The 27,459-nt window shown below is 30.7% G+C and overlaps 3 protein-coding genes across 3 annotated transcripts in view; 2 read left to right on the forward strand and 1 right to left on the reverse strand.

The window, feature by feature from the left end:
• Nucleotides 1-3,183, reverse strand: LOC128386730 (uncharacterized). Its single transcript, XM_053345804.1, has 3 exons — nucleotides 1,504-3,183; nucleotides 508-1,434; nucleotides 1-310 (listed from the first exon to the last, which is right to left on the reverse strand). The coding sequence occupies exons 1-3, from the start codon at nucleotides 2,003-2,005 to the stop codon at nucleotides 81-83; spliced, it is 1,659 nt and encodes a 552-aa protein (XP_053201779.1). The 5' UTR covers nucleotides 2,006-3,183; the 3' UTR covers nucleotides 1-80.
• Nucleotides 3,184-5,124: 1,941 nt separating this feature from the next.
• LOC128386733 (uncharacterized) lies at nucleotides 5,125-7,948 on the forward strand. Its single transcript, XM_053345806.1, has one exon. The coding sequence runs from the start codon at nucleotides 5,125-5,127 to the stop codon at nucleotides 7,573-7,575; it is 2,451 nt and encodes an 816-aa protein (XP_053201781.1). The 3' UTR covers nucleotides 7,576-7,948.
• An 8-nt stretch (nucleotides 7,949-7,956) lies between these two features.
• LOC128386734 (agrin-like) overlaps nucleotides 7,957-27,459 on the forward strand; it is a 29,371-nt gene continuing 9,868 nt past the window's right edge. Inside the window, exons 1-4 of the mRNA XM_053345807.1 lie at nucleotides 7,957-7,966; nucleotides 8,047-8,103; nucleotides 20,389-20,961; nucleotides 24,679-24,891. Coding sequence (XP_053201782.1) covers nucleotides 7,957-7,966; nucleotides 8,047-8,103; nucleotides 20,389-20,961; nucleotides 24,679-24,891 — 853 coding nt within the window. The remainder of the gene's footprint in view (nucleotides 7,967-8,046; nucleotides 8,104-20,388; nucleotides 20,962-24,678; nucleotides 24,892-27,459) is intronic.

Genomic DNA, 27,459 nt, shown 5'->3' on the forward strand with positions numbered 1-27,459 from the left:
ATTCAAGATTAACAGTGATTTTTATTGATTAACAATTCCTTATTTTAGAGATACAAAAAATTGGAAACAATCAAGAACTTTTATTCACAAGCCAGTCCATCAAAACAATCATTCCATTCATTTGAAAGTCCATTTTTCTCAAAATTTTCATGCGAATCTGATTTATCAGATTCTGAATCTCGATGTTCTATTCGAATCTTTCGTTTGAATGTTGAATTTCGAGAACATAGTTCTTTAGTAATACGTTCCCTAACTTTGAATTCATCTTGGTTTGTGTATCGAAAAACTCCTGCTTTTCTGAATAGATGATCTGAAATAGTAGAATGTAGTTGTTATTAGAATCTTCAATTCTAGAATGTTGGACAATTTCATTTTTATCATTAGAATTGTAGATTCTCAATATTCAGAATCATAGAAGATTAGCGAATGTTAACAATCTTAGAATCTATATATTAGAATACATTTACGAAGAAGATTCTGTCGTGTAGAATCTCATTCACAACTTACCAATGAAAGATTTGACTCTTTTCTGCCCCAAACTGAAATCAAAATGGCCTCTGAATCGTTGTTCAAAAGGCTCTTTGAATCCCCATATAAAAGAAAGAGGGAACTTGGAAATTGTTGCTTTCTCTTTAGAAAAATTCAAGGAATCTAGTTCTTTTTTGTCTAGATTTTTTTTCCCCAGTGTAACTCCGCGAAAGTAAGTTTCTGGAAAACAGAATTTAATAAACGCATAAGCAAAAGATCCTGGTTTCCCAAGTGTTGCTCTTTTAGAAGCAAATTCATATGAATCCAAATCTAGTTCGATCAACCCTTCTAAGAATATACGATTCTTTCTGGTACATTTGAAAGTTTTATCCGATTCCGGAACGATGTTTGAAAGTTCGATCTCTTTTTTTTTCTTATCTGACAAAATATCATTGATGTGTCGTAAAGAGCTTATAATTGAAATCAAGATCGAGCCTGTTGTATCAAGGTCAGAAAGAACCAGCTTTTTCCGCTCCAGAATATCAATTTCAGTTTGCAAACTGTTCATTAGACTCTTAGAATCTTTTGTTGAATCGTCTGAGCTTGAATTCGATGATAATTTTGGATCAGTTGAGTCGTCAATGTTGGAAAGTCGTTCTCGGAAATCAGATTCTTGGCGTTTCTTCTTCGATTGAATTTTGTCATCACATGAATCAGAAGAAATGATTTTTCTGGTTACAATTGGACCACTATTATCACCATGCTCGAATCTTTTTTCTTTGAAAATCTCCTTTAAAGATTCTTCACCTAGAATCTGTTTCATTGGATTATCGGTGGTTGATTTGAGTGGTTTATGACCAATGAACGTAGCTTTTCCTTCTAGTCGTTTAATTTTCATTAAGCATTTCCAACTCGGTTCAATTAACTTGTTTCTATCGAAAACTTCTTTAACAATATACGGAGATTCTGAAAAATAGAATAAAAAATCTTGTTAGCCTACCAAAAGCGATTCAAATTGTTTTGAATTGAATTTACCTCCACAAGCGATCAATTGAGCTTGAAAACGTATTCCAGAAATTTCAATTATATGAAAATTATTCTCATAGTTGAAATATTCGTCGAATGGTAATTTGATTCCTGAATCTGAAAGTTGAGATGATCTGAATTTTATCAAAACGGGTTGTTGTATCGCGCTATAGCTGCTGTCTAGTATTTGAGGCAAGAAAACACCAAAAATATGGTCACTATTCACGATTCTTCTTGTTGATTTCCCACTTGTTGGAAACATTGGATCACTTTCAACAACATTGGAATCAAGATTATCATTCAGTTTTTCAATGGTGGTTGTTAACTTTGGTAGAGGTTGAGATTGCGATGTACTTGCATTTTTGTTAACATCAGAGTTAACAACACTTTTTTGGATCACTTTTTCACTTGTAGAAATGGATTTCACTGGTTGGGATAATGATGACAAGTTATCGAAAGCACAGAAAGGTTTTTTACGAGATACTCTTTTGTTAGAAAAACTTTCAGACATTTTAGACTTATACTTTGTTAAAAGCTTTGTCACTTAATCGTTGACCCGAAATTAGATTAAATGTCAAATTCACTTTAAAATGAACACCTTTTATTGAGATTATTGAGAGCAACGAAAAATAATTGATTTTCAAATTCAATGAGATTGATCAATATTCTTGATCATAATTGGCTCTTGGAAAGTTGAAAAAACGGTTACATATTGTGACGTAAATGAAATTTGTTTTGAAAAAATTTGATTTGCTATTTGATTTCAGTGAAGGTAATTGGAATTCTATTGGTTGATTGAGATATGTAATTTGAACTTTAGTATAACCTAAGTAACTGAAGGTTGAAATAATAATTTGTAATTGAAAATACCTGTAGCTCACTTTTTGGAAAGGAATCCCAATACAGCTGCTCGTTGTTCATCAGTAAGAACAGAAAGATCCAAAATTCTTTGAGGTTCTTTCAACTCTGAACTTGAAGGAATAGTTCCAATGAACTTATTAGTTCTCTGATCAGTTTTTCCACCGTTTCCTCCTCCACTCTGTTGATCATCATTATGCATTGATTTGCTTACTGAAGATACTTTGCTTGAATTAGAATCTGAACTGTAAGATTCTGGAATCGGTGATTCATGTTGACCAGAAGCTTCAACAATGTCCTTTGCCTTGTCTTTGATCTTCTCCAATGTAATCATAGTGTCATTTGTCTTGTCACTTTCGTCTGCCGAAATGGTGTCATCATGATCTGATTTCTTCTTTTTGTAGACACTCGATGATGCTGAATCAAAAGTAGTTGATCTTTTCATTCGATTTCTATCTTCAGAATCTGAATTTGAAGCCATTGAAGTTTCGAGAGTTCCAGTTCCCGATTCGTCTTTGCTTTTTTCATCATTATAATGCGTTGGAGTAGATGTAGAATATGGCTGGGTCAATGGAATAGCGGTAGAAAAGTTAACTGGTTCTGAAATATTTTCTTGAGATCCCGAAAATGGATTCATAGGTGAGCTGGAATCTCTAATATCTTTCAGAGATGCCTGTTCGAGTGCCTGAATATTTTTCCTGGATATATTATCATCAGTTTTCTCAGCTTGAATTTGATCGTTCTTATCATCCATGGAGTCAAAGGCTGATCGTTTTTTCAAAGGCACAGCGGACGCAGATTCTGATTCAGATTCAACTTCCTCTGCCTCTTCGTCTTTAGATTCATCGTCATCATCAGAATCCTCGGTACTAGAATCATCAGCCAAAGAATTCCAATCAACTGATTCCTTCTTCTCGAGCTTTGTTCGAGCGTAGTGCATCGCTTTACTCATAGTTCCGATCAATGAACGTTCAACAAAACCATTATAAGAGAATTTTCCACACTGACGCATGATATGATCTGATATGAAAAAAATTATCTATCAATGATGATTCTTGGTACAAGTAAAAGCAATCAATCAACTTACCAATGAATGAAACGAGTCGACTCGATCCCAATCCTGTGATAATATCTCCTTGTGGTGGTAAGCTTAGAGGATCTTCATAATTCCAAATGGAAATCAATGATTGTCGTCCTCTCTGCCCTTTCATTGTGACATCAAGAATCCAGTGAGATGGAAAGCAGTATTTCACTAGATTCGTAAGAACTGTAGTAGGCTCTCTTTGTTCAATTTTTTTCGGGAATGATTTTAACATTTTTCTGTACTTTTTTGTTAGAACCGGAAGATTACCTTCTAACATAGTTATCGTTCCTTCTGATACAGTTTCATCAACTGGAATCTGTCTTGTTTGATTTGTAGGCAATGGTGAATGATGTTCACTTTTGATAATCTGTAATCTATTATTCTCAAATGTCTCTTTGACATTTTCCTGATGCTTTACAATTGTTTCCAAAACATTTGAAACTTGATCGAATTGATCAAGCACATCGGAAGCCGAAAGCGAATCACCAAGTTGTCGAAGAGCCTGCAAGTTATCCTTGAAAGTAATCAAAGCATTTTCCATATTGAATTCTTGCGATTGGTTTAATTCACCCTCTTCCTGTTTAATTTTAACTGGTCTGAAACTTGATCTAGTGTTTTGTGATGGACCACTCTCATTTTCCAGATCAATTGTCGGAATATTTTTCTGATCATGAATCCTCTTTTCACGTCGCTTGATAAAATCTAATTTTTTCCAAAAATTATCAAAGTCAACTTGCTTTAAAACTTTCAATGATGAAGCACTGATAGATTCAATACCAACAGATTCAATGTCAATCCATTTATCGATTTTGGAAGGTGGTTTAGGTATCGAAAGACCTTGAACATTTTCACAGAATTTCTTGTACGAAGAATCGATTTCCTTAGAATCATCTTTCAAAAAAATGAAATGAGAAAATTAGCAAAAATCTAACTAGAATTGAAATTTTACTTACTTCCGACTGAAACGATCATCGCAGGTATTGGCTTTGTATTTTCAACGTTGATGTGAATAAGATTCTTCACGTGCATTCGCGATTGTTTCAAGCCATTAGGAATTTTATCAGAATCCAATTTAAAACCGATTGGAACACATTTTTCAATGTTGTTTTTTCCTTTTACTCGTAAGATCACCACAACAACCTTTTGGTTTTCCATTAGGTTTAAAATACAACTAATAAGCGTTTGTTGGTTGACAAGAAATTTTTTCTTAAGATTTTTTTTTGTTGATTTCACACTTTTCCGATTGGAAACTTTCATAAAACTGGTCACAGATCGAAATTCTGATCTTATTGTATGTCGATTTAAAACAAATATTAAAGAAAATCAATAAAACAACTGAAATTTTTGATAAAAAAATGAAAGAATTAAAATTTTGTTTACTTCCGATCGAGATAAAAAATTTAAAGATCTTCCTCAACGCTCATTGGTCTTTCTACTGATTAGATTAACGTTTCCATGGAAACAAAAAAGAATAGAACAAAAGGGTAAATAGAACAATTAGAATAGAATAGAACATGTGTTTATTCTATTCTATTTAAAGTTTGTTCTTTTCATCTAAATATTAATCTATTTACTTTTTTAATTAATTTTTTGTTAATTAAACTTGACTTCTTTGTTTTAGTTGATTTTTGATACTTTTTCTGTTCGAAAATTTTCTAATTTGTGAAAGTGAAAAAAGTGTTAGCTCAATGGAGCAAAAAAGTGCTTCTTCAGTTAGAACTGATTACCGGCGAGTCAAGCGGTTTCGCTCATTTCAACAAGCTGATTACATCGAAAATCTACCTGAAAGTGAATTTATATCTAGAGATTCTCTCGATAGCGATTCGATTGATTCAATTCAATCAGATTCTAATCCAAGGGAATTCTCTGATAGTGAATCAGAAATTTTCACCGCTGAAAATCAGAGTCTCGATGAAAAGTCACCAAGCCTTAAAGAGTATGGCCAAGCTGTTATGTCTGCTTTGTTATCTGAAGTAGGTTTGAATCTCACCGAGGCAGAGTCTACGGTTAACTTATTCAATAACATGAATAAAAGGTTCTCGAAAGATCCAATTATTTTACCATCAATAAGATACTTTCATGATAAAAGATCTAAAAAGAATCCCGTTGATTGTTACATTATTTGTCCTGAAGGACACAACCATGGACCTTTCTCCGGAGAACCAAAAAGTTTTGGTGGATTCAACTGCAATGGAAAAGAGTGTCCAGCTAAATTAGAGCAAGAAAAATACTTTCTCCATATCAGCTTTCGCAGACAATTGGAAACTCACCTTTCAACAATTTCAATCATGGATCTTGACAATGGAAATTTAGAATCTTCGATTACAGATATACATCAAGCCGCTCAAGCAACAAAGATAAAAAGTAATTGTTCTTCTGGTGTGGAAAAACTAACTCTTTCTCTTCATTCTGATGAAGTACAAGTTGGTGTTAGTTCATCGCTGAAAATTTTTCCATTGTTCATTTCTATCAATGAGTTACAACCAATATTCAGAAAATCTCACTTTTTTTTAGTATCTTTATATGTTGGCAGAACTAAACCTAGTGTGAATAACTTTCTTTCTCCAATCTGTAACGAGTTAAAAGATCTTGAATGTAATCCATTATTCTGGACAGACAAAAATTCGTTGGCTCGCAAATCAACTTTCCATGTGATTGGTCTGATCGCTGATGCTCCAATGAGAGCCTATTTAAGAAGTGTAAGACAATATAATCATCTCAACGGATGCGATTGGTGTTTGGTTCAGGCAACATCATCAAATGGAGCAAGAGTTTTTCCAAACTCTCAGAATCAAAATTCACTCAACAGAACAAAAAGTGATTTCATAAGATTCAAACAACATATTGAAATCTCGAATAATGTTTCTATTCCTGGTGAATCTTCGTTTCCTAGATTCAAAGGCTTGGTTGGGATATCACCGCTACTCGAATTGGATTCTTTCGATATTGTAAACGGTGTTAGTGTGGAACCTATGCATTGCATAGCCCTTGGTATACTCAGATCTTTGATTCTACGTGGTTGGTTAGGCCAAGATAATCTTAATCTATTCGAACGGAATATTGACAAAAGTTCTTTCAAGAAATGTTTATCAGAAAGATTGAAAACGATTTCTGTCCCATCGGAATTTGGAAGAGCACCAAGAGATTTGGATCATATCAAATATTGGAAAAGTGCTGAATTTGATAGTTTTCTCGTCTATTATTTCATTCCAGCAACCAAGGGTTTATTGAAACCAAAAATTATCAATCATGTTATCTGTTTAGTGAGGATCTATTACTTGTCAAATCGTGGGCCGATTGAAGATTCAACCATTTCGGAATTGAGAAAATTGATTCACGAATTCCAACAAGGAATATCAATTTACTATGGATCATCTTTCCAGACTTACAATCTACACATTCTATCACACCTTCCGGATTCTTTGCTCAATCTTGGTCCGAATGGCAATTTTTCTTCATATGCTTTGGAAAATTACATGGGTGTGCTCAAAGAAAAAGTGAGAAGAACCTCTAATATTGCTCCATCTTTAGTTAGAACATTTATCAATGATTTCAAATACTTTGAAACACTAGAGGTTGAAATTTCCCGTTGGAATTTGACTGAAAATGAAAAGAAAACGTTTGGACTGTTTTCCAAGTATCACAGCTATTCCAAAAAGGACATAATTCTTAAAGACGACACTTCTTTCAATCAAGAAAAGTGGTTAAGGGTTGTGAAAGAAGAGATCGATGCGAATCTCACAATCAATGATCTTTTTTTCATTAAGACAATGTTTTCTAATGGTACTCGATTCTCAACTAAAAGATACTGTGTTGAAAAGAAAAGAGATGATTCAATCATTAAGTCAACGTCTTCCGAATTCTATCAGATCAAACAAATTGTTCGCATCAAAGGAAAAATCTTCTTTCTCTGTCGCCAATTCACTGCATCAGGAATCAAAATTCCATTAACTGGAATCACTGGAAAACTAATGATTAATATTGATCATATTTTCGAGACGAGTCACATCAAAGATTCAAAAATTAAGGTGTTAGAGTTTCACTCTGGACTGAAAAAAAGCTTCTTGATAAGAAGTTCCAATTTTAGCTTTAAATACGCTAAAAATTTCTTGGTAGAACCATTTTTGATCAACTTCTAATTCTGGTCACAGAATCTTTTTTCAGTGTTTATTGTGATTCTTTTCATCGATTATTTCTCCTCAAATACGATTATTTTTATCAATTTATGTGTCAATAGTACCTCAAGAACAAGAATTAATGAGATTTGTGAACGAAAATCATCATTTTAAATTGAATTAATTGAAAAGTGAAATTTTCTATTTATATTGCGTGGAAAAAGCTATCAACATCAACAGATTCTAGTGAACTCTTTTTTGCCAATTAATTTGTGATTATTTCAGTGTGAATTTTGTTTTCAATTAGTAATCAAATTATTATATTCAACAATCAACCTTCAACAATTAAAGTTTTCAACGAATCAGAATCAGCAGTTAAAAACAATTAGTAATAAATCAATCAAAATGGTGAAAAGTAAGTAGGCTTTTGTTTAGAATATTTTTAGCTTTTCTTTGAATCTCTCACTAATTCAGATTTAAATTTTTCTATTTTAGTATCAATCAAGATGAATATTTGTACCAGAAAAAATGTTCTTAGGTGTTTAATCAAAAGTAAATATCAAGTTTCGAAGACTAAAGATAAAGACATTCTCATGAAGAATCATGTAATCTGGTTTATTTCATTTTCTAAAAAAAAGCTAATTTCGGAAAAGGTTGAATATATGGATTATACTCAAGAAATCGAAGACATGGAAACTGATTGAGAAGATTCCAAAGACCAAGAAAGTTGATTCAAACCAAAGATTCTCGTCCTGCCAAGATTCAAATGCCAAATAATTGATTCCCCAAATTTGTTAATCATATTTTGTTACCTTTGACATTTCAAATGTTTTATATTTATTCAATTTCCCGCTCAGAATTCAAAGCTTTTAAAATCCAGATTATTCATTTTCCACATAGCAAAATTTTCCAAGATTCAAGAATCAAACTTTCTAATTTTCTATATCTATGAAAAATTTATCAGTTCAAAATTTGTTGATCTCATACTTGTTCAGAGTCTTATTATATTTACAAAAATTAGAATCAATTTTTATATCAATTTTCAAACTGTTTTGAATTTACAAATTTCTAAAAAAATTAATATCTTGATGTTTATACGTTTTCAATAAACTCACAGTTATCAAATCTGATTGTCGTTTTCTACATTTATTGATTCATTGAATCTTAAGTTGGTTAACAATTTTCAAGAAATTTATATGTATTTTGACTAATGACTAAAAATGCTGTTGAAAAGGTTTTGAAGACAATTATGATTCATCTATGAATCAATTGTTATCATTTAATCATGAGAGGAGGAAAAATTATCACCAAGATGATCATCATGAGACTGTAATATTCATGAATAAGTTACTCTATTTACAATGTTGATCCAATTCTGTTGATTAGCTTGTAGTTGTAATATAACTTGTTATCATCTGTTAATGAAGATGAAGAAAAAAATGTTCTCAAAAGAAGAGAAATAGACATGGAAGAAGATGATGGTGAAGATAAATTCTTATTGATATTGATATGAAAAGTGAGTGAGAGAGTAAAACTGAATTCCAGTCACTAGAACTTCATCAATCTTGATTATGCCATTTTAGCTCTTCCATCTTGTTGTCTTTTACGTCATACTCACCATGAGGCATCGTTTCATCATCTTCTTGTATCATCCTTTCATCATCATCATCATCAGCATTTCTCTCTCTCTCCCTCTGAATCCAAAACTCTCCCAATTCCCAATTCCTACGAAGCCCGGATTATTTTCTACCTTGACTTCTGGAAACAAGATGAATATGAAGCTCATGGAATGAAAAACAGCAGACAGAAAGTAAAATAATCTCAACGTTGAGAGAAACCCCAAAGCCACCGAGATAATGACGAATATAATAATCACTTTAATCCACTATTTCAACTAATCCAATTTCACCATGAGTTCATCATTCATGATAATCATACTCCAGAAGAAGCAAAAATTCACTAAAAACCATAACTGAGTAATTGTTTACCTCTCACCAAGAATATTTCATGAAATGCAATAAATATTCATGAGAGAAAAAAACCTTTCATGATAAACTAAGAATTCAACAGAAATTGAGATAATTAGAACAGTTCCAATAATCAGTCTCCAATTGAGAAACATTTACCTTCATGATATTGATTTTTAAATCTCGATAATAATGTGAAGATGATGAAATAAACACATACTTAATACATATCCAGGTAAATATAAATCTCCATGATAACGACTACAGAATTGTAATCAAACTTAAATTGATAAATTTTCCTGATAATAGTCAACAGGTTGATATCAATAAATATATTTGAAACTTTGAGAGTTCCTTCAACTTGTAACCATCAAGATTTCATGGATGTATGAAATGAATTTGTCCCTTTTCATGGTAATATAAAAGGTTTAGTTCAAGTGAGTGATGATGATGAAAGAGATGATGATGATGCTGATCACTTTAATATTGGAATAAAAAAGAAAAGCAAAATTTAAAGATAAACAAGATGATAAACTATCATAAGAATGATGATGACGATGATTTTCAATGAGATAAATCAATTGAAGATTGGATTATATTAAACTTGGAATGTGTTAAAAGTCAATTCAACTAAATTGGCTTCATTCAAGTTTAATTGAACAATCTGTTCAGGTTGAATTTGTCAATCAAATTTTAAACGATACCTGATGAAAGTGTATGAAAAAACCTCCACCCCGCCGCCATTTCAGTCAGACTCTTATGTAAACCAGGGTTTGAATACCAATTGAGTTATATAAACAGGGATTTTTTTTCCTCATGCTCATCCTGAATTCAAGATCTGTATTGTTGGGAGCAGTTAGAAAATTAAATGATAAGATAACAGAGTGAAAGGGAAGAAGAAGATGAAAAGGTGAGACTGGAAGAGAGAGAAAAAATTAACCCTGAAAGAAAATGCTTTTGGTGGAAAGGGAAGAAAAAAAAATAAACAGAATTCTCGGTTATTATTTTCTACAGAACTTCTGAAAGACGTCGACAGAGGAACAGAGAGAGAGAGAGAGAGAGAGAGAGAGAGAGAGAGAGAGAGAGAGATAAGGTGGGTTGAGGTATTCAGAGGAAGAATAGTGTATGTGTGTGTCTCTCAGAGACTGAAGAAGCTACAAGAGAGAGAGAGAGAGAGAGAGAGAGAGAGAGAGAGAGAATTGGGTGAGTGGGGAAAGGGGAGCGTGTGGAAAATCAATAATCTAATCAGAATAGTTTGAGAAGGAAAATGCTTTCAGAATATTAACTAGGAAAAAGAATGTTTTTTTCTCTTCTTTCTTTTCTTTACCAACGAATATTTCTCTTCACCTTCATCAGCATGAAGATAAAGATAAAGATGAAGATGATAATGGGAACAATGAAACAACATTGAACAATATCAGAACTTTGATCGAAGTGGGAAAACAAAATTTGTTACCGTTATTTGTTGTCTCTCTCTCTCTCATTCATCATAAATAAACATCATGATAATGATTATGATATTGATTTTTGTGATAACATTGTAATTGAGTGATGAAAAAATATATGATAACGATTAAATTGTTTACTATTTACTGAAACAATCAACTGATTGACCTCAATTAACGATATCTTATCTGTGGTTTGATGAATTGTTGTAATATCAGAATTGAAAAAAAAGTAAATGTTTACCTTGAATTGAGATCGATATTGTTACCAAATCAAGTTAAATGATTAATAGATTGATTTGATTGTTGCAATGATTACATTAATTATACTTGACTGTTTGACTTATCAAATGATTGATTAACAATTGATTATGATAATATGATAGTTAACCCATGGAATCGTTGATACAACTAAAGTTAATCTTTGTGCTTTGTTTTTCACCTAATTGTTGTTAAATAATCATGATTGAAGCTGATCTGATCATGTAAATGATATTCATTCATGTTTTTGTTCATGGCAATTTCATGGTGATGGTGGTTATTCATTCAACATTCACTATGAATATAAGTTTTCATGGGAGAGTAGAAAACATTTCATTACAATTAAATTCTCAATGGGAATCATGTTTTATCCCCTCAGAAATCATCATGAAATGATGATGATATTTTCATGTGTTCATCATGAAGTTTCAACAACATGAGCTGAAAGAAAAAGAAATACACCAAACAATTGAAAAGATTAAAGAGAAAAATGTTTATCTGAAGATTGAGTCATGGAATTAAAGTTCAAATTCAGTTACCTGAGATATGTTTTTCTCATCATCATGTTGCTGTTTACTATTTAATATCAATGAAAGTGAAGGTTTAAATAGAAAGGTAAACATGATATTCAAGCTGAACCACCGGTGGTTTCTGTAGGTTGCGATTATCAGAGTTAAAGATATGAAATAATGAGCGAATAAAATTCAAATGAGACTGAAAAAATCAGCTCCAGGGTAAATATATTAACATGGTGTGGACGATTAAGTAGTATGAAAATATGGAGGTAAAATTTTTCCACCGGTGGTAATATTTTCTTACAGCTTCTATTCGTTATATTATCATAATATTTAACCGCATCATCTTCAGGATGAATACATTGTTAACTTTTTTATTCTGTAAGAGAAAGTTAATATTTTTGGTGAGAACAACTTTTTACTCTCTCCATGATAACTATTCAGGAAACTGAGAGAGAGAGAGAGAGAGAGAGAGAGAGAGAGAGAGAGAGAAATTCAAGTTCAGAGTTCGAAATAATAATAGATAATAGTCATGTTTAATTCTGTGATGAGCTTAAATTGTTAACTGATTAGAGAATCCAAGTTAATCAGATTAGTTTCTGTTAATAAGATTTCAAGTTTTTCTTGTTTATATTTTTTTTATATTTCACTTTGTTTCTCTATTTTTACTCGTTATAAGCCAAACTGAAACTCATGAATCTGAATATTCCCAGAATTTATCATGTGATAATGCTCAGAACTTTTCTCGTTTCCTGTAGTTATAAATCTTATCATTAGGTCAATCTGTTATTCAATGGATCGTGATGATAGTCTTGAGCTTCTCATTCATTTAGATTCAGTTATCTGGTGGATTCCATTGACTGACCACATGAGACTTTAAATTTACATGGTATTGAAAACGAAAATCTTTCAACATTTGAAAATTGATCATGTTTTCTGAACCAGAATTTATCCTGAAAATAAAAAGGTCTCTCAATGATTTCTTATTGGTCATGAGCTCAATGAAAGATTCATTTTTATTTCAAATCTCATATTCAATCTGTGAATGAATCATGAAAATCTCCATGAATAAAGTCACCGTTATCTTGATCAATTGGTTATAAATCAGTAATCATGCTGGTTCAAGGTATACATAAGATTGTAATATACCAATTGTTTTATCTGAAGTATGAATTATTGAATCATTTTAATATTTTCATAAAACTTCAGAACCGAGGGGCTGGAAAGAGTGAATAGATTTTTGAATGAAAATAAACATTATCATTACTATTGTCATCATGATGATGAAGACAATGAACAAGATATCAAAAAATAGGTTTCATTGTTGAATTGAAAACCAGAAAATACATACTAGTAGTTTCCATTAAGCTCCCATCGGAATTACATGGAGAGGAGAGGGTAAAGTTGATATAACTAGAGTAACTTTGGGATTCTGAAGGAGGATAAGGATGAGAAGGTGGAAGATGAAGAGATGCCTGAAAGAAGTAAGAAAAAAAAGTGAGTTGTGAGTAGAAAAGGAATCTCAATGAAATGAACTTTTTTTTCTGAAAAAAAAAAGATTTCCTTTTATTCTGTAAAGCTAATTGAGTTACATCTTAGAAAACCATTTGAACCATGAACAAAGTTGAGTATATATACACAATCAGGGGGATGGATGGTGGATGAACAAGGTAAGATGAGGAAGAGGAGAAAAAGATTGTGGTGAAAGAGGAAAAAATTTAAATTAATTTTATCGTAAAAACTTTCGACAACATATAGTTGAACTATTAGAGGAAATTATCATGCAAGAGAATCAGGTAACATGGAGAAAAGGAGAGAAAGTGAATTGTTATTGTCACTGAAATTCTAGCCAACAGTTGATACTTGTTGAGTCTCGTTCGAAGTTTGGAAAAGTTTAGATTCTAAGAAAATCTTTTTCAATGATTAATTTCATGAGAAAATTGGGGAAAAAACAAATCTCGAAGTGTTTTCTTCAGTGAAGATTAGAATTGAATAGTTGTTGAGAAAGAAAAAGTTCTGGCTTAAGATTAAATCTCAATGGCTGAAAGTTACTTACATGATAATGTAATTAGTTAATTCTTACTGATTAAAATTCATTTCATGAATTTTAACTTAAGACATTAGACCCGCAGGAAAATTGGAATGAGCAGTTAACACAAAGGCAGCAAAAAACGAAATGAAATATTCACCATGAAGATTAAATTATGAACTGAATGAGAAAAGTTCATGACGAACTTTTTTTTCCTTCTGAATTAACCTTTGCTCTTCCGCTTTCGTGATAATTTTCAGATACAATTTGAATTTTTTTTTTAAAACCCAAAAGAGATTAAAAGTTTCATTTAGATAATATCACTCATGTTATCATCATGAAGAGTTTGACTCGATGTTGGGAATTTTGTTTTTCCATGAGGAAAAACATGATACCAGGTAAATCAGATTAACTGAGATAAGATGAATTCCCAAATGAATCTGATCTTCTGATAATCCTTTTTGACTTATCCTTTTTAATACCATAATTCATACAAGGGAATCACAATGTTACCTTATTAGTATTATCATGGACAAATCAATGATAATAACATCTCACCATCATGGATTTCATGATGATGAAAATTTATACCAGAATATTGTCTATCTAATCAACAATTCAGCATTTCCAATTTCATGATGATGATATTTTCTCATACGATTGATCAATCTAAAGCTACATGATCATCATGATTTTTGATTCATTGATCATCAGAACTGTTTCATGATAATTCAAGAATCAAGCATCTAATGAATTCTTGGTGAATGTTTTTAAATTATTGAATTTTCAACTTTCTCAAGAATAAGAAATTTATTTCCTCCTCTTGCATGATGACTTTTCACTCGTTGATTATGATCACGCAATTTCAATCGTAGATGAATCTTGATAATATTTCAGGGGGAAATATAAAGTTCAAGAGACCAATTAATCATGTAAAAATGTTCATCATCATGACAGTTTCAACTTTACCTTAGAACATTGAATCAAATACAATTTCCAAATGAATGATTACCCAGTAATTTTTTTCCCCTAAAATTTTTTTGCCAACATTCATTAAGTTAATTAATTAATCAACTGATTGCTTGAGCATGATGATGATTGTAATAGTCTCAATTTCCGGAAGTCTTTCACACTATTATATTAATTAAATGATTTTCCGATCAAAGGAAAAAAAATTACATGGGTGATCGTAAATGGGCAGTTTGGGCATCGATTAATTGTCATTTAATTTTATTATTCACGAACATTGGACTGGGATGAACAATGAACATGCACATGATAATATAATGAGAATTACATGATAAGAGTGAGAGAGAGAGAATGATGGAGAAATTTGTGTTTTATTCTTCTCTTGCTTATCTTCTTGGCATAATAATTTCTTTCTCATTCTTACCTGAGAACATGAAATTATTCCCATGTGAATGAGTATCAACAGAATTCTCATTGTCTCCATGATAGAAAGAGACACAAAGAGTGTAACCAATCAAGTAATTCAGAGAGAGAGAGAGAGAGAGAGAGAGAGAGAGAGAAGTATGAAAATATATGTAATACGATATATGTGCTATCATTTATATCTCAGGCTGAACTTACGATAACGAGGCTACTGAACATATTGTACATTTCGAATCCCAAAACAATTACAGAAGAAAAATAAATATAATAGGTAATGATAATAATGAAGATAAAATGAGCTCAGCTATCGGAATGAACAATAACCATGATAAACATCAAGCTCAATGAATAACATGTTCATTGAAAATCCATTGGAACTCATGTCATGTCATTGAATATATATCGAAATCATCATGATAACGATTCACAATTCAACCAATTAACTTATCGATAAATATATGACTTCCCTAAGTACATATTATATGCGATTGTTATTGTTGTTTATTCATTAGATTAAATCAATAAGAGAAGGTAAATTGTTAATGATTAAGAACAAAAGTAAAGTTGGAAATTATCAATTTTGATATTCCAAGTCTCAGATAAACACACATGAAACTCATAAGATAAAAAGAAATTGAAAAGTTTTATTGATTAACTGTTTTTGAATAACAAAATCAAACTTACCTTCTGAAAGGAAAAGGTTTTAATTAAGATTCAATTGTAATGATCAGATGAAAATAATAATAACAATAAAAAGTAATCATCATGAATACTATTCAGTTGTAATCATCATTCTCATGAAAGAGATTGGAAAAGATGATAAAAGAAAATTAGAAAACAGAGAAAAGTGATAAATACAATAAATTGACTCCTTCAACATTATAACCATTTACGATTATCATTATAATATTATCATGATCGTAATCATGATTACCACCAACCAGCCAATTCTAAATCCCTTCTCATGAACAAAAAGAAAACTGTTTACATTTTGATGATTATTCTGATTCCCCTGCAATCCAAAGGAAACATTTCCAATTGAAATCCAATATGGAACCTCTTGTTTTACTTATAACAATTTCAATATATCAATTTTAACGATAAAATTATTGACCAACCAAAAGCTCATGAAACTTTCGCCATGAATAAAAAGTAATCAGTTTAACCAAACCCGCTGATGAAGATGGTGAAAAACTCAGTAACATATTTAACTATCTCAACTATTATATATATTATACTATTATTATCATCAAATGAGAAACTTTATCATCTTTCAAAGTGACTTTCCTCTTCCTTTTTCACCTCCACTATCACCTATTTATTTCATACTATTCACAAAATAATAATAATAATAATAAAGTTCTTGAACAAGAAAATCTCATGGTAAGAAAGAAAATATAACCTGAACCATTATTCAAGTGATAACAATAAATGTCCTTATTGGCTTAACGTTCATATTATCATTATTATCGGTTGCCTTTTTTTCATGATACTTTTTTCCCCATGAAGGGAAACCTTAACAATATATAAATGTAATGTGAGTCTTTTGTATTCAACGTTTAGTTTTTTTTTCAGTGTTAAAACTTTTCATCTTCAATTCCACCCACTCATCCACTTCTTTCATTCCCTTTCCGCCTCCTCTTCCTCTTCTCATTATCTTTTTTGATTGGAGTCGGTGGGTATTAGTTTTGTGTGTATATATATACACCACCCTGAGTATCCTTTTCCCACCCTGAAGCTTGAAAGAGCCTTTTAACCTCCTTAACAAGATGTTATTTTTTGTTCCACCTCCAAAGTGTTTTCCATCTACCCTGTAAGTTGAATATCAAGTAATTAAATAAACCATGAAGATTCTCATGATGTTGATGATGATGATAAAAAAGTAAAGTGTAAACCATGATAATTTCATCTTCATCATGTTATCTTTTTCAAGTGTTTCAGTGTAAGTTGTTTTATCTCAGTAATGGTTCACTATTATTATTACAATCACTTTACATGAGGTAATAAGTATCATCCATTTGCGGTTGATTGTTTTTCATGGTCTCATTCATTTGGTGTGTTATTTTCAGTATACGGAAATTTGGCATTAAATGAATTACTTTGAATCATCTTATACTGTACTAGAAGTGTAAGATGAATGAATTAAATAAATGACCAGAGGAGGTTAACGTTGAATTAATAAAAGTTAACATCATGGTCAATGATTAAATTAGCAAAGTGTTGCAATTACAATTGTTACGTTCATTATGAATAATAATAATCACCCAATGTGATAAAATGTATTTTGATATTATTAACAGAGGGGCGATGAGCTTAATGATAATGGTTAAAGAACCGTTAATAGTTGAATATTAAATGCTTTATTGTTTTAATTTCATTCCTTGGATGTTAATTGAAATAGTTACAATGATATTACCTTCAGATGATCTTGAAACGCTTTCTTTTAGAAATGACCTGAATGGCCTTGATCTTTTGCTAAGACAATTGAGTCACGCTCAAACTCATACCACTCAAGTCGCGAGCTTGTGTCTAACCAAAGCCAATCTCCTGTTTCCGTTTTCAACCCAACAATAGCCGAGCCCCTTTAGTCATTTCTACTTCAGGTTAAAGGTTAACTATTGAAATTTTAGTGGCGGGAAAATTTTTTCAAAGTTAATTTAACCCAGAAAACGAGTTTTCTGAGTAATTTTTTAATCTCTATCCAATGATTATCATTGGATAGAGATTTGGGTGTCTGGTTCCTTCGGAACTTATCACCTTCAACTCAGTTATAAAGATATTGTAGTTATTCTCGTTCTTGTTTGGAAATATTGTGAAATTTGGCCAACCAGATGAAAGTCCGTTTTTCCCTTACGATTTTATGATGACTAATAACAAAAGGTCAATGTTTTTTTTATTCATCATAAATCTATGTAAAATTGAATAATTATCGTTGATTGGGTAATATTTCATGGTGACATTTATCTTAATATATCAAATTACATGGAAAACAAAATAAGTTTAATCCAAACATCAGAACAATTTGTTACACACATGAAAGTTGATACTTATGTTAATTAGTAAACAGTATTAAAAATCGAATCACAAAGATTCACTAGCGAAGTAGCCTAATTAACTTCAATTAAAAGATGTTCGTTATTATTACACTTAAATTTTGATGATAAAAGAGTCTGAGAAATATTGATGAAGCTATTGAGTTTCAATATGAAACCTCATTGAAAAGTTGATTCTCTCGATTCTAACTTCTTAATATCAAAAGTTCTAAAATTTTTACTCAATTCATGATCTCATTCTAATGGTCATTTACATGAAAATGATAATAAGAATAACAATATCAATGATATCTTCGAACCGAAAAATGTAAATAATAATCAAGGCTCAAAATTTCAATATCAGATGAGCTTTTCAATTCCAATTCAAATAAGTAATAGAACTTTTTTTCAGCCTATTTATCTGTTTTTCTATGATATCGAAAGTGAACATAATCCATCGAGTGAGTAAATATCAAGGAAAGAATAAATAAATTCTAGACTTTAACTAAAGAAGTGACTAATAATAACATTCATCTGGATACTCACAAGCGAGATTATTATTATTATACCAAGAAAGTTGAAGATAAATTTAATGATAACAGAATCATGATGAACATGATGTTACTTTGATCTTCTAGAATGAGAGAGGGAAAAGCTCCCAGATAGTAAGAGAATCGCCTCAGGGTACCAGAAAATATGAAGAAGATAAAAAAGTTATTCTTTTCCTAATATTTATCATCATTATCTTCATGATCATTACCAACATTTACCACCATGAAAGTTATCTGGTATCTTATCAGGTTATTTTATCTTCCAATGAATTTATTTCATTCAACTTTTATTATTCTTGTTTAGTTATGATGATGATCATATTTTCAGATCAATATCTCATGATTACCATGTAGATGATGAAGAAAAATCAAGAATTAGAACCTGGATATTGTTGTTGGTTACTCTTTAATGAGGGTGTGAAGTTGATAGTCACCAAATTTAAAGATGAAGATGAAGTTTTATCATCAAGGGTGGAAGAGAAAAATTTTTCACCATGAAATGTGAAATTTATCCTGATTTACTATAACATTTACCTTATCATCTTTTTGCCAACTTGCTCAAGACAAAATCGATAAATATTATGACACATCCTGAGAAATCAATGTCTCATGAATTATCAGGTTAAAGATGTTCAGAAAACAGGAGAAGATGAAGAAGTTATCTAACAACATGATGAAATTATGATAGTAATTGAACATAACTTCAAGTTGGAAGAAGGGAAAAAAAATTTTCTTTTCCATGATAATCTAATGTTTCATATTAATATTACTTCATTTGCTGAGAGAACTCACAATCATGACTCTCATCATCATCATCATCATGGTGAAGATTTTCTCGTGTAAAGATGAGCAGATAAATCATTGAATAAATTGTTGATGTTTAATTCTGATAATGATTAAGTTGACAGTTGATGTTGATCTGTAAATATGAAACATTGTTACGAAGCAAAAAGTTACAGTTTAATATTGTAGCTCGAGATTATTGTAATTCAGTTGAATTAATTAATCAGTTGATGATGATTCTTATCATAAAAAAAAACTAGACAAAGAGGATAAAATGGTAAATTTAATCTCAATTTAATCTTCAAGTATTAATCATTATCATCCAAATTGTATTGTATCTCAGTTATTTAGTTAACTCACCAAGGTGATGGTGATAATAACAACATGAGATAAGTATGATTACCTTGATGATAACGATAATATTTGAAATAATATTATCATCATCATCTTCAGCATCATGATCTGAATGTTAAACTTAAGTACCATTGGTCAAGTACCTTTATTTTTGCCTTACTGATTAGAGTTATCATAAAACTGTCAAATCTTTTAGTGGTCATTGGCTATTTTCATTATAATCATGAAGCTTCATTGTTATTGTTATCATTATATTTACCGTTATCTTCATCAGTATAATATTGCTTTTCTTTATCGATTCAATATCAACCTGGACAATTGATCCTGATTACAATTATCACTGATGATTAAGATTCAAGAGTTTTTTTTTATCATTCGGGTTTGGGTTTATCATTTTTCATGTGACAATCAATCAATTGGGTTAATGTTTGTGTCTCATTTTTTGTTTCCAATTGATTTGAGTTGAGTTAATTGTTAATTTTTCTTTCTCTTTTTATTTCAATTTAAGGTCCTTGTGAATCATTAAGGTGCTCATTTCGTCAACATTGTATCATCGACACTACTGGGACACCTCTTTGTACCTGTAGAGTTTGTTCAGCCCATGATATGAATCAAGAAATTATCTGTGGTTCTGATAATAAAACCTATTTCTCTGAATGTGATATTGAACGTTCATCGTGCCTTAACAATTTAGATATTTCAATTAAACACCGAGGTCATTGTGTAAGTCCAATCGATAGATCATCAATTGACCCTTGTGCCAATGTCGTCTGTAATTATGGATCGGTTTGTATACCGCCAACTTTTGAAGGTGAAAATAATCCTAAAGGGTCACCTTTAACTTTATGGAAAAGGTATAAAGATGATTCAACCGGTTCTCCTGTTAAACCAACCAACTCAGATGATTCCAATCAACACCATGAAAGTACCAATGTCAATCTATGCCAATGCCCTTACTGTGAAGACTCAGGGTCAAGTGTTTGTGGGTCAGATGGAATCACTTATACAAGTCAATGTTCACTGACCACTGCCTCGTGTACAGAGAAACGTTACATTACCACAAGATATGAAGGACCATGTCGTAAGTATTGGATGAAACTTTTCAAATCTCTTGACCATTTGCAGTGGTCAAGAGATTTGTCTTCAACATTCAAATGCTGGCATGAAGTAGATAAAATGTTTCTTTCCTTGATTCATCCAAGTTCTGAGATTTATCTTTCAGGAAATAAAAAGTTTTCTTCTCTCTCTCTCTCTTTACTGCCTGCAAAAACTTTCGCATGATTTGTGAATCTTTCTGAATGGAATTGAAACTGAGTAGAGAAAATGAATAATCTAGAGTAGGATTTTTCTTCTCAAACAGAGTTAAAGGTTAGAACTCTCTCTCTCTCTCTCTCTCTCTCTCTCTCTCTCTCTCTCTTGCTCTTCGTTTTTCTTGATTAGACAGAGAAAGACATTCGCATGATAATAATGATAACGAAAAGACTAAAGGACAAATTATAATGGAAATGAATAGGACCCATGAGATATTATCACTTTCGTTGAATTATATTAGTTTTTTTTCTATGTTGATATTACTTTGAAAAATGTTGGAACTGGGAGTTCGAGAGTAAGTTCTGTAGTCATGTTGTTGTCTCTTTCTCTCATGTAAACTAATATTATTCTTTATTTTCTTATCGCTTCAATTTCTTACAAACACTACAAATATAATCGAATAGATTATGAAATAAATAAACACAATCAACATGAACAATCATGAAGCCTTGGAGCTGTTTCAAGATAATCATCATCACCATGAATGATTATCTTATCGCTTTTTTTTACATTCATGATATTCACATGCAAAGATTGTGTTATTATCTTGAACATTTTCAAACTATTCATTTAAAGTTAACCTTGTTTCGTACCATGAAAAATATTATTACAGGGAATTAATCTTAACCTTGATTGTTGCTAAAAGTTGTGAGTATCAAGTATAACAATCAGCTGATATTATGAATACAAGGCTGTTTTATTTGCTCATCATTGAGAGTTTCAAACCTTGAGATGTCCTTCAAGTGTCTATCCCCTGATGGTTGTTGAAATACTTGAACTTTTTTTTCAGGAGAAAAGTTTCAAGTTCAGTTTTTTCCATGGAAAAAAATTCTGATCCTGGATAATATCATGAGTAAGAAAACAACTTGTTGGTCTCAAAGTTGATTGTTTTTTTTTCCTTGCCTGGGTTAGTCTAATCAGTTTGAACGTTTCCAATTAACTTGATTACTCAATTTGATTTTATCCTTGATTTTTTTCACCTAATTTTTGACAATCAAAATGATTACAATCAATTTGTCTTGTTGATTAGATTGATTTCGATGATAATGGTTCAGGTAATTTGAGATAATCTAATCAGTAATTGGAAAACAATTTAGTCATTCTTATTCTGATATCGTCTAAAACTGTCAATTTAACAATCACTCAATTGTTGAGTTTCATCTTGATTTTAATTCAATCAGATTTAAGATTAGATTGTGTTCATTTTCAACAGTTCAATATTCATCACCAGAATCTCCAGTGTCTCTAATGATATTGTTTTGATTTTCCACAGAGAAAAATTATCTCATTTCATGATTACATGAGAAAAGAAATTGAAAATTTTCAAGGAATCGGTTTTAAATTGATTCCAATCAAATTGATAACAAAAAGGTAATTACAGTGAATGAAAATTCCAATAATAATTAGATAACTTTTATTATCATGATGATAGCTGATTTTATCTCTTATTTTGTGTAATGATATTGACTGAAGGTACATTTTCATATATTTTATCACCATGCTATGAATACTTTGATGACATTGTAAGAACTTTTTTTCCTGCCAAAATTTATTCATAACTTTCAGCATTTCATCCCAATCATGATTGTCATTAGCTGAAGATAAATGTTTACACAGGTCAAAGTTTAATGTCAATGTCTTTAGATGACTTTATATTTGTATAAATCTACAATTAGTGTATCAGAACTTGCTGAATGATTATCATAACCATGGTGTAGGTGGTGATAAACATGATGAGGATAATGAGGATGAGGATGGTGGTAGTGGTGATGTAGGAAAAGTTTAGCTTCCTCTCAACAAAATGTTATACAACCTTTCAAGTGTTTGTATCTTGAAACATGATGAATTCATGATGATGAATGAATGAAAGAATCGTAACCTAAATACTTGAATACCATTCTTTCATTTGTATTGTTGAATTATGAATTACAATGAATCAGGTTGAAATTATCATGGTTGAAAGTGATAGTTGAGTATGAATGCTTTTGTATCATATTATATATCTTATATCATGGTGACTCTGAATTGAAAGGTGTGTGTATTCATCATGAATGTAATGATAATGATGACTTTTCATGATTTCCTTGAATCAGATCAGTCAATTGAAGCTGATTAATTGGACTCTGGTTGTTAGAGATTGATGAATTTTGGTTTTATGATTAAAAATGAACTTTTTTGAAATGCTCGTTGTCCAGAATTGACCATTTCAACTTCTGGACATGATTTTTATGATTATCCTTGAAAGTCACGAAGACTATTAATTTATTTTCATGTATATTTTGATTACAGTTGTGATGATCATGAATCAAAAATTCATTCATAAATGTTACAATCGGTCTCGTTTTGGGCGTTTGACATTCAAATCCCATGGAAATTCAGAGTTATCATGATTATTATTGTTTCCATTTTTTTTCCTGATTTTTGTTTCTTTTTTCATCCAACATTTCATATCATTTCAATTCCATCTTACATGAGACAATCTACTCACACTGAATCATCCTCATCTTTCACAAAATCTACTCTGTTAACATTTCAACGTCAAAATTTTACCCTGTCAATCATGAAGAAAGAATCTAAAACTTCATGAGAATCAGAACTTTTTTTTGTCAGAGTAAAAAACTCAGAGATTTGGATTTATCTTCCTCTTTCTCTGACAAGGTAACATGCAAAGTGAATAAATGATGATGATGATCGTTGAAAGAAACAGAAAAAGATAAAAGATCTCATGAAAAGGAATAGAAAATATGAAACAAGAGGGTTATCATGAAATTCAATATGAATTTTTATTCTCTCAACTTTTCTTCCTCTTTTCACTTATGAATAACTAATACAAGGTAATAATAAGGTAACCTAAACAACAAAAGGTGATCTTTGTCATGAGAGTGAAGAAGAAGAAAAAAAAGGAAAAGGAAATGATGAGATGAAAAAATATTTCGAAAAGCAACTGATGCGATAATTATGGTTGATATGATTTCTATGGTAACTTTTTTTTTTCTCTCTCTGTTCATTTCCATGAATCGACCAGAATCATGATTATTCCTTTTCTATCTATTATCATGATGATTATTATTTCGAGAACTTTTTTATTATTATCACCAACTCCCTTTACGAAGTTGATTACGAATAATTTTCTAAATTTTCCTTCAACATTGTAAATGAAAAATCAGAATCAGATTTCAATTCGCATGTATATTTATTCAACTTGAGGGGATATTTCAATTTAATTAACAAAAGAAAAAAACTTTCCACTGGTCACGCAATAGGAAAACTGACCAGCAATGAATTGAAAGATAATACTACAGAATTGGAATCGAGAGTAACTAAATGTCCAATGTTTCGTGTCATGTTATCGTATCCATTTAGATGCAAATGATTGCATTCAAATTTCCCCCAATTCCTTTGACATTATCTCAAGAAACAGGAAAAAGATTTTGCTAAAAGGAAAATTAATCAACTTCTCTCTCAATGTCTTAATCCTTTAATCCAGATACCTGTTCAAATTTAACCTGTTCCCATTATGCTGTTTGTGAGATTGACCCGGAAACCAGTAAACCTCAATGTGTTTGTCCAAAAGTTTGTATTCGTGACGATAATCCCGTTTGTGGGTCAAATGGCCGTAACTATGAGAGTGAATGTGAATTACAGATGGCCTCATGTCTCCAGAAAATTAACTTGACCATTGTCCATCATGGTTCTTGTAGTAAGTAATCACGTAATCATTAATCTGATGGAACTTTTTTTCCCTCCCTTCCCTTTCCCTTTAACCCACCATGTGAATCATTAAATTAGATACAATTCCTAAAATCAATCAATATCCTCAATCCACTCAACTCATCACCTTAATGACACTTTCACCTTAATCATCATTAACAATCAACCAATTACAAGACTTAATCACAATTTTTTTTTTCTCTCTCTCTCTCTCTTATATAATCATCATGATCATCATGATCATGTTGATGATAATAATAATTAGTGATTCGATTGATCAAAAGTAAACATTAACATGAATGTTGATTATTATTCATGTTTCAATGAGAAAAAGCTCATGATATAATTATCATTATCTGTATTAACTAATCACAATCAGCTAATGATGATGATGATGATAATTATTATTATCACAATTGACACTTTTCCTTCATTCTGATAATGATAATCAATGATAAATCATCGGATTCATTAGTTAATATTAAATTCACCATACACTTGTCATTAAGACCTCCAAGTGATATTTGAATATTGTTTATCATTATGATAATAATATTAATTGTAATTCTCATATGATGCTAATTAACAATTACAATTATCTGAAATTAGCTTGAAGCTATATGATGATGATAATAATATTTACAGTATTGACAATTAATTCACATTCGCAACAACAACAACAATCAAAGTAACAATCAAGCTTTTGATATGATTTACTTGTTGGAAACTTAATTCTCATCCTAATACTTATTCAATTAGTCTAATAAGTTAATTTGATTCTAATCAATAGTAACAATTATTTAATTAGTTGTGTCAGATAAAAATGATTCACAATTAACTCATTTTGCAGAATTAATTAACTTTGTAATAGGAAAATGAGATTAAATGGATTTAGAAGAGAAAACAATTAAACTTTTGTTTCGAGTTCTATTTTTAATTGTAATATTAATAGTGGAATAAATTTTTCGGATCCTTTCAGATTATTGAACAATTTAAATAAGAATTACAATCAAATTATTAATGATGAGAAATTATCACGATAAGTAAATTGATCGTTTTCTTTATCGAATTAAACTTTTATTAGAACTTTTCTTTCGAGAAACTTTTGTTTCTCCAAAGTTTTTCTTTCTCATCTTGGTAATCATGATTATCCCTATTAATAGATCAACCTGATGACAATTAAGTTGAGCCTTCAAATGTCTATTATAATGTTGAACAAATGATGATCATCATCATGATAATCGAGTATGAAAAAAGTGGATTCATTAAAAGTTCAATTGTTTCCATTGACTTATCTTTGTTCATGGTGCCTATTGTTTCATATCGGATGCTGATGATGATGATGATCAAATCTATTATTAGTATTATTATCTTCATCATCTTTGTTTTGACTTAAAACAATTCTGACATGATGATGATGATTCCTAATAAATGAAGATTTTTTTTCAAAAAAAAAACGATAAGAGTTTTCTGAATAAACGAGCAAGAAAAAAGTTCTGAGTTAAATCTTCCAAGTTCAATGTTACTCTCAACTTTATTTGGGGCTAACATGGGAAAGATTTACTATTATTATCATTATCATCATCATCATCTTCCTCTTCCAATCTTCCTCCTTTTCCTTTTCACTTTCTCGTTGCTCTTTTCTCAGTAGTAGGAGTTGTTGTTGTTTCTCAACTTCATCTTCATCTTTATCTTTACCATCTACAACAAGAATTACAAAAACAACAACAACAACAACATGAACATTATCTGAAACAAGCTCATCATCATGATAATCACCATGATCATGGAGACAGAACCATTTTGTTCATAATGAATATGCTACAATAATGAATCCAAAGGATTGAGTTCAGCTTGGATTCAACCTTATCTGATTTCCTCGAAAAGTAAAACTTATATATAATAATAATTCATAGAAATGATTATTAACTCTGATATAACTAAATTGTTGATCATGACGATGATAATTAACATGATTAGGTTAGTTTAATTTGCGCGGAGATAAGCCTGATTAACTAATCCATGTATATTAATACAAACAAAAGGATTGATCTGGTTGATAAAACACAAAGATGATCAAGTAATTGTCAACAATTAAATTTCCAATTACAACTCTTTTCAACCTCAAATTTATTTTAATCACGTTACAGTTAATTAATAAATAATGTTGACGATTTAACATCTCAAACTTTTCTCTCTCTAATTTCGTCCCAATTAAATTGAAGCTATTAATAAATCGAAATCAATTAGATGATGAAATTATTAATTTCTTACCTTTGATTTAGTTATAATTACATATGAATAGCAATGGAAACTCGTAGCTATAAAATGATGATTAGAATTTCAATTAAATTGTGATCACAGAGGTAAATTGTTTCCATCATTATCTAAATTGTAGAAAGTAATTACTATTTGATTGTTGAAATTAATTCAAACAATTTTTTTCTCCACCATCTCATCCCAAAGTTGTCATAATGATGTTTTCCTCAATCCTTTAGCAATTGAACTTCCTATTTGCCCAAAAAGTTAATCATCATCATTATTTAGTCTTTGACTG

Source organism: Panonychus citri, unplaced genomic scaffold (genome assembly GCF_014898815.1).
Source record: "Panonychus citri isolate SS breed McGregor unplaced genomic scaffold, ASM1489881v1 Contig00074, whole genome shotgun sequence".
NCBI classification, from domain to species: Eukaryota; Metazoa; Arthropoda; class Arachnida; order Trombidiformes; family Tetranychidae; genus Panonychus; species Panonychus citri.

Excerpts from the sequence above, each read along its gene's own strand:
- LOC128386730 (XM_053345804.1), bottom strand. The coding sequence starts at position 2,005 with ATGTCTGAAAGTTTTTCTAACAAAAGAGTATCTCGTAAAAAACCTTTC. Across the intron at positions 1,435-1,503 it reads TCAATTGATCGCTTGTGGAG|AATCTCCGTATATTGTTAAA; the intron begins GTAAATTCAATT and ends TCTATTTTTCAG. Across the intron at positions 311-507 it reads AAGAGTCAAATCTTTCATTG|ATCATCTATTCAGAAAAGCA; the intron begins GTAAGTTGTGAA and ends CTACTATTTCAG.
- LOC128386733 (XM_053345806.1), top strand. The coding sequence starts at position 5,125 with ATGGAGCAAAAAAGTGCTTCTTCAGTTAGAACTGATTACCGGCGAGTC.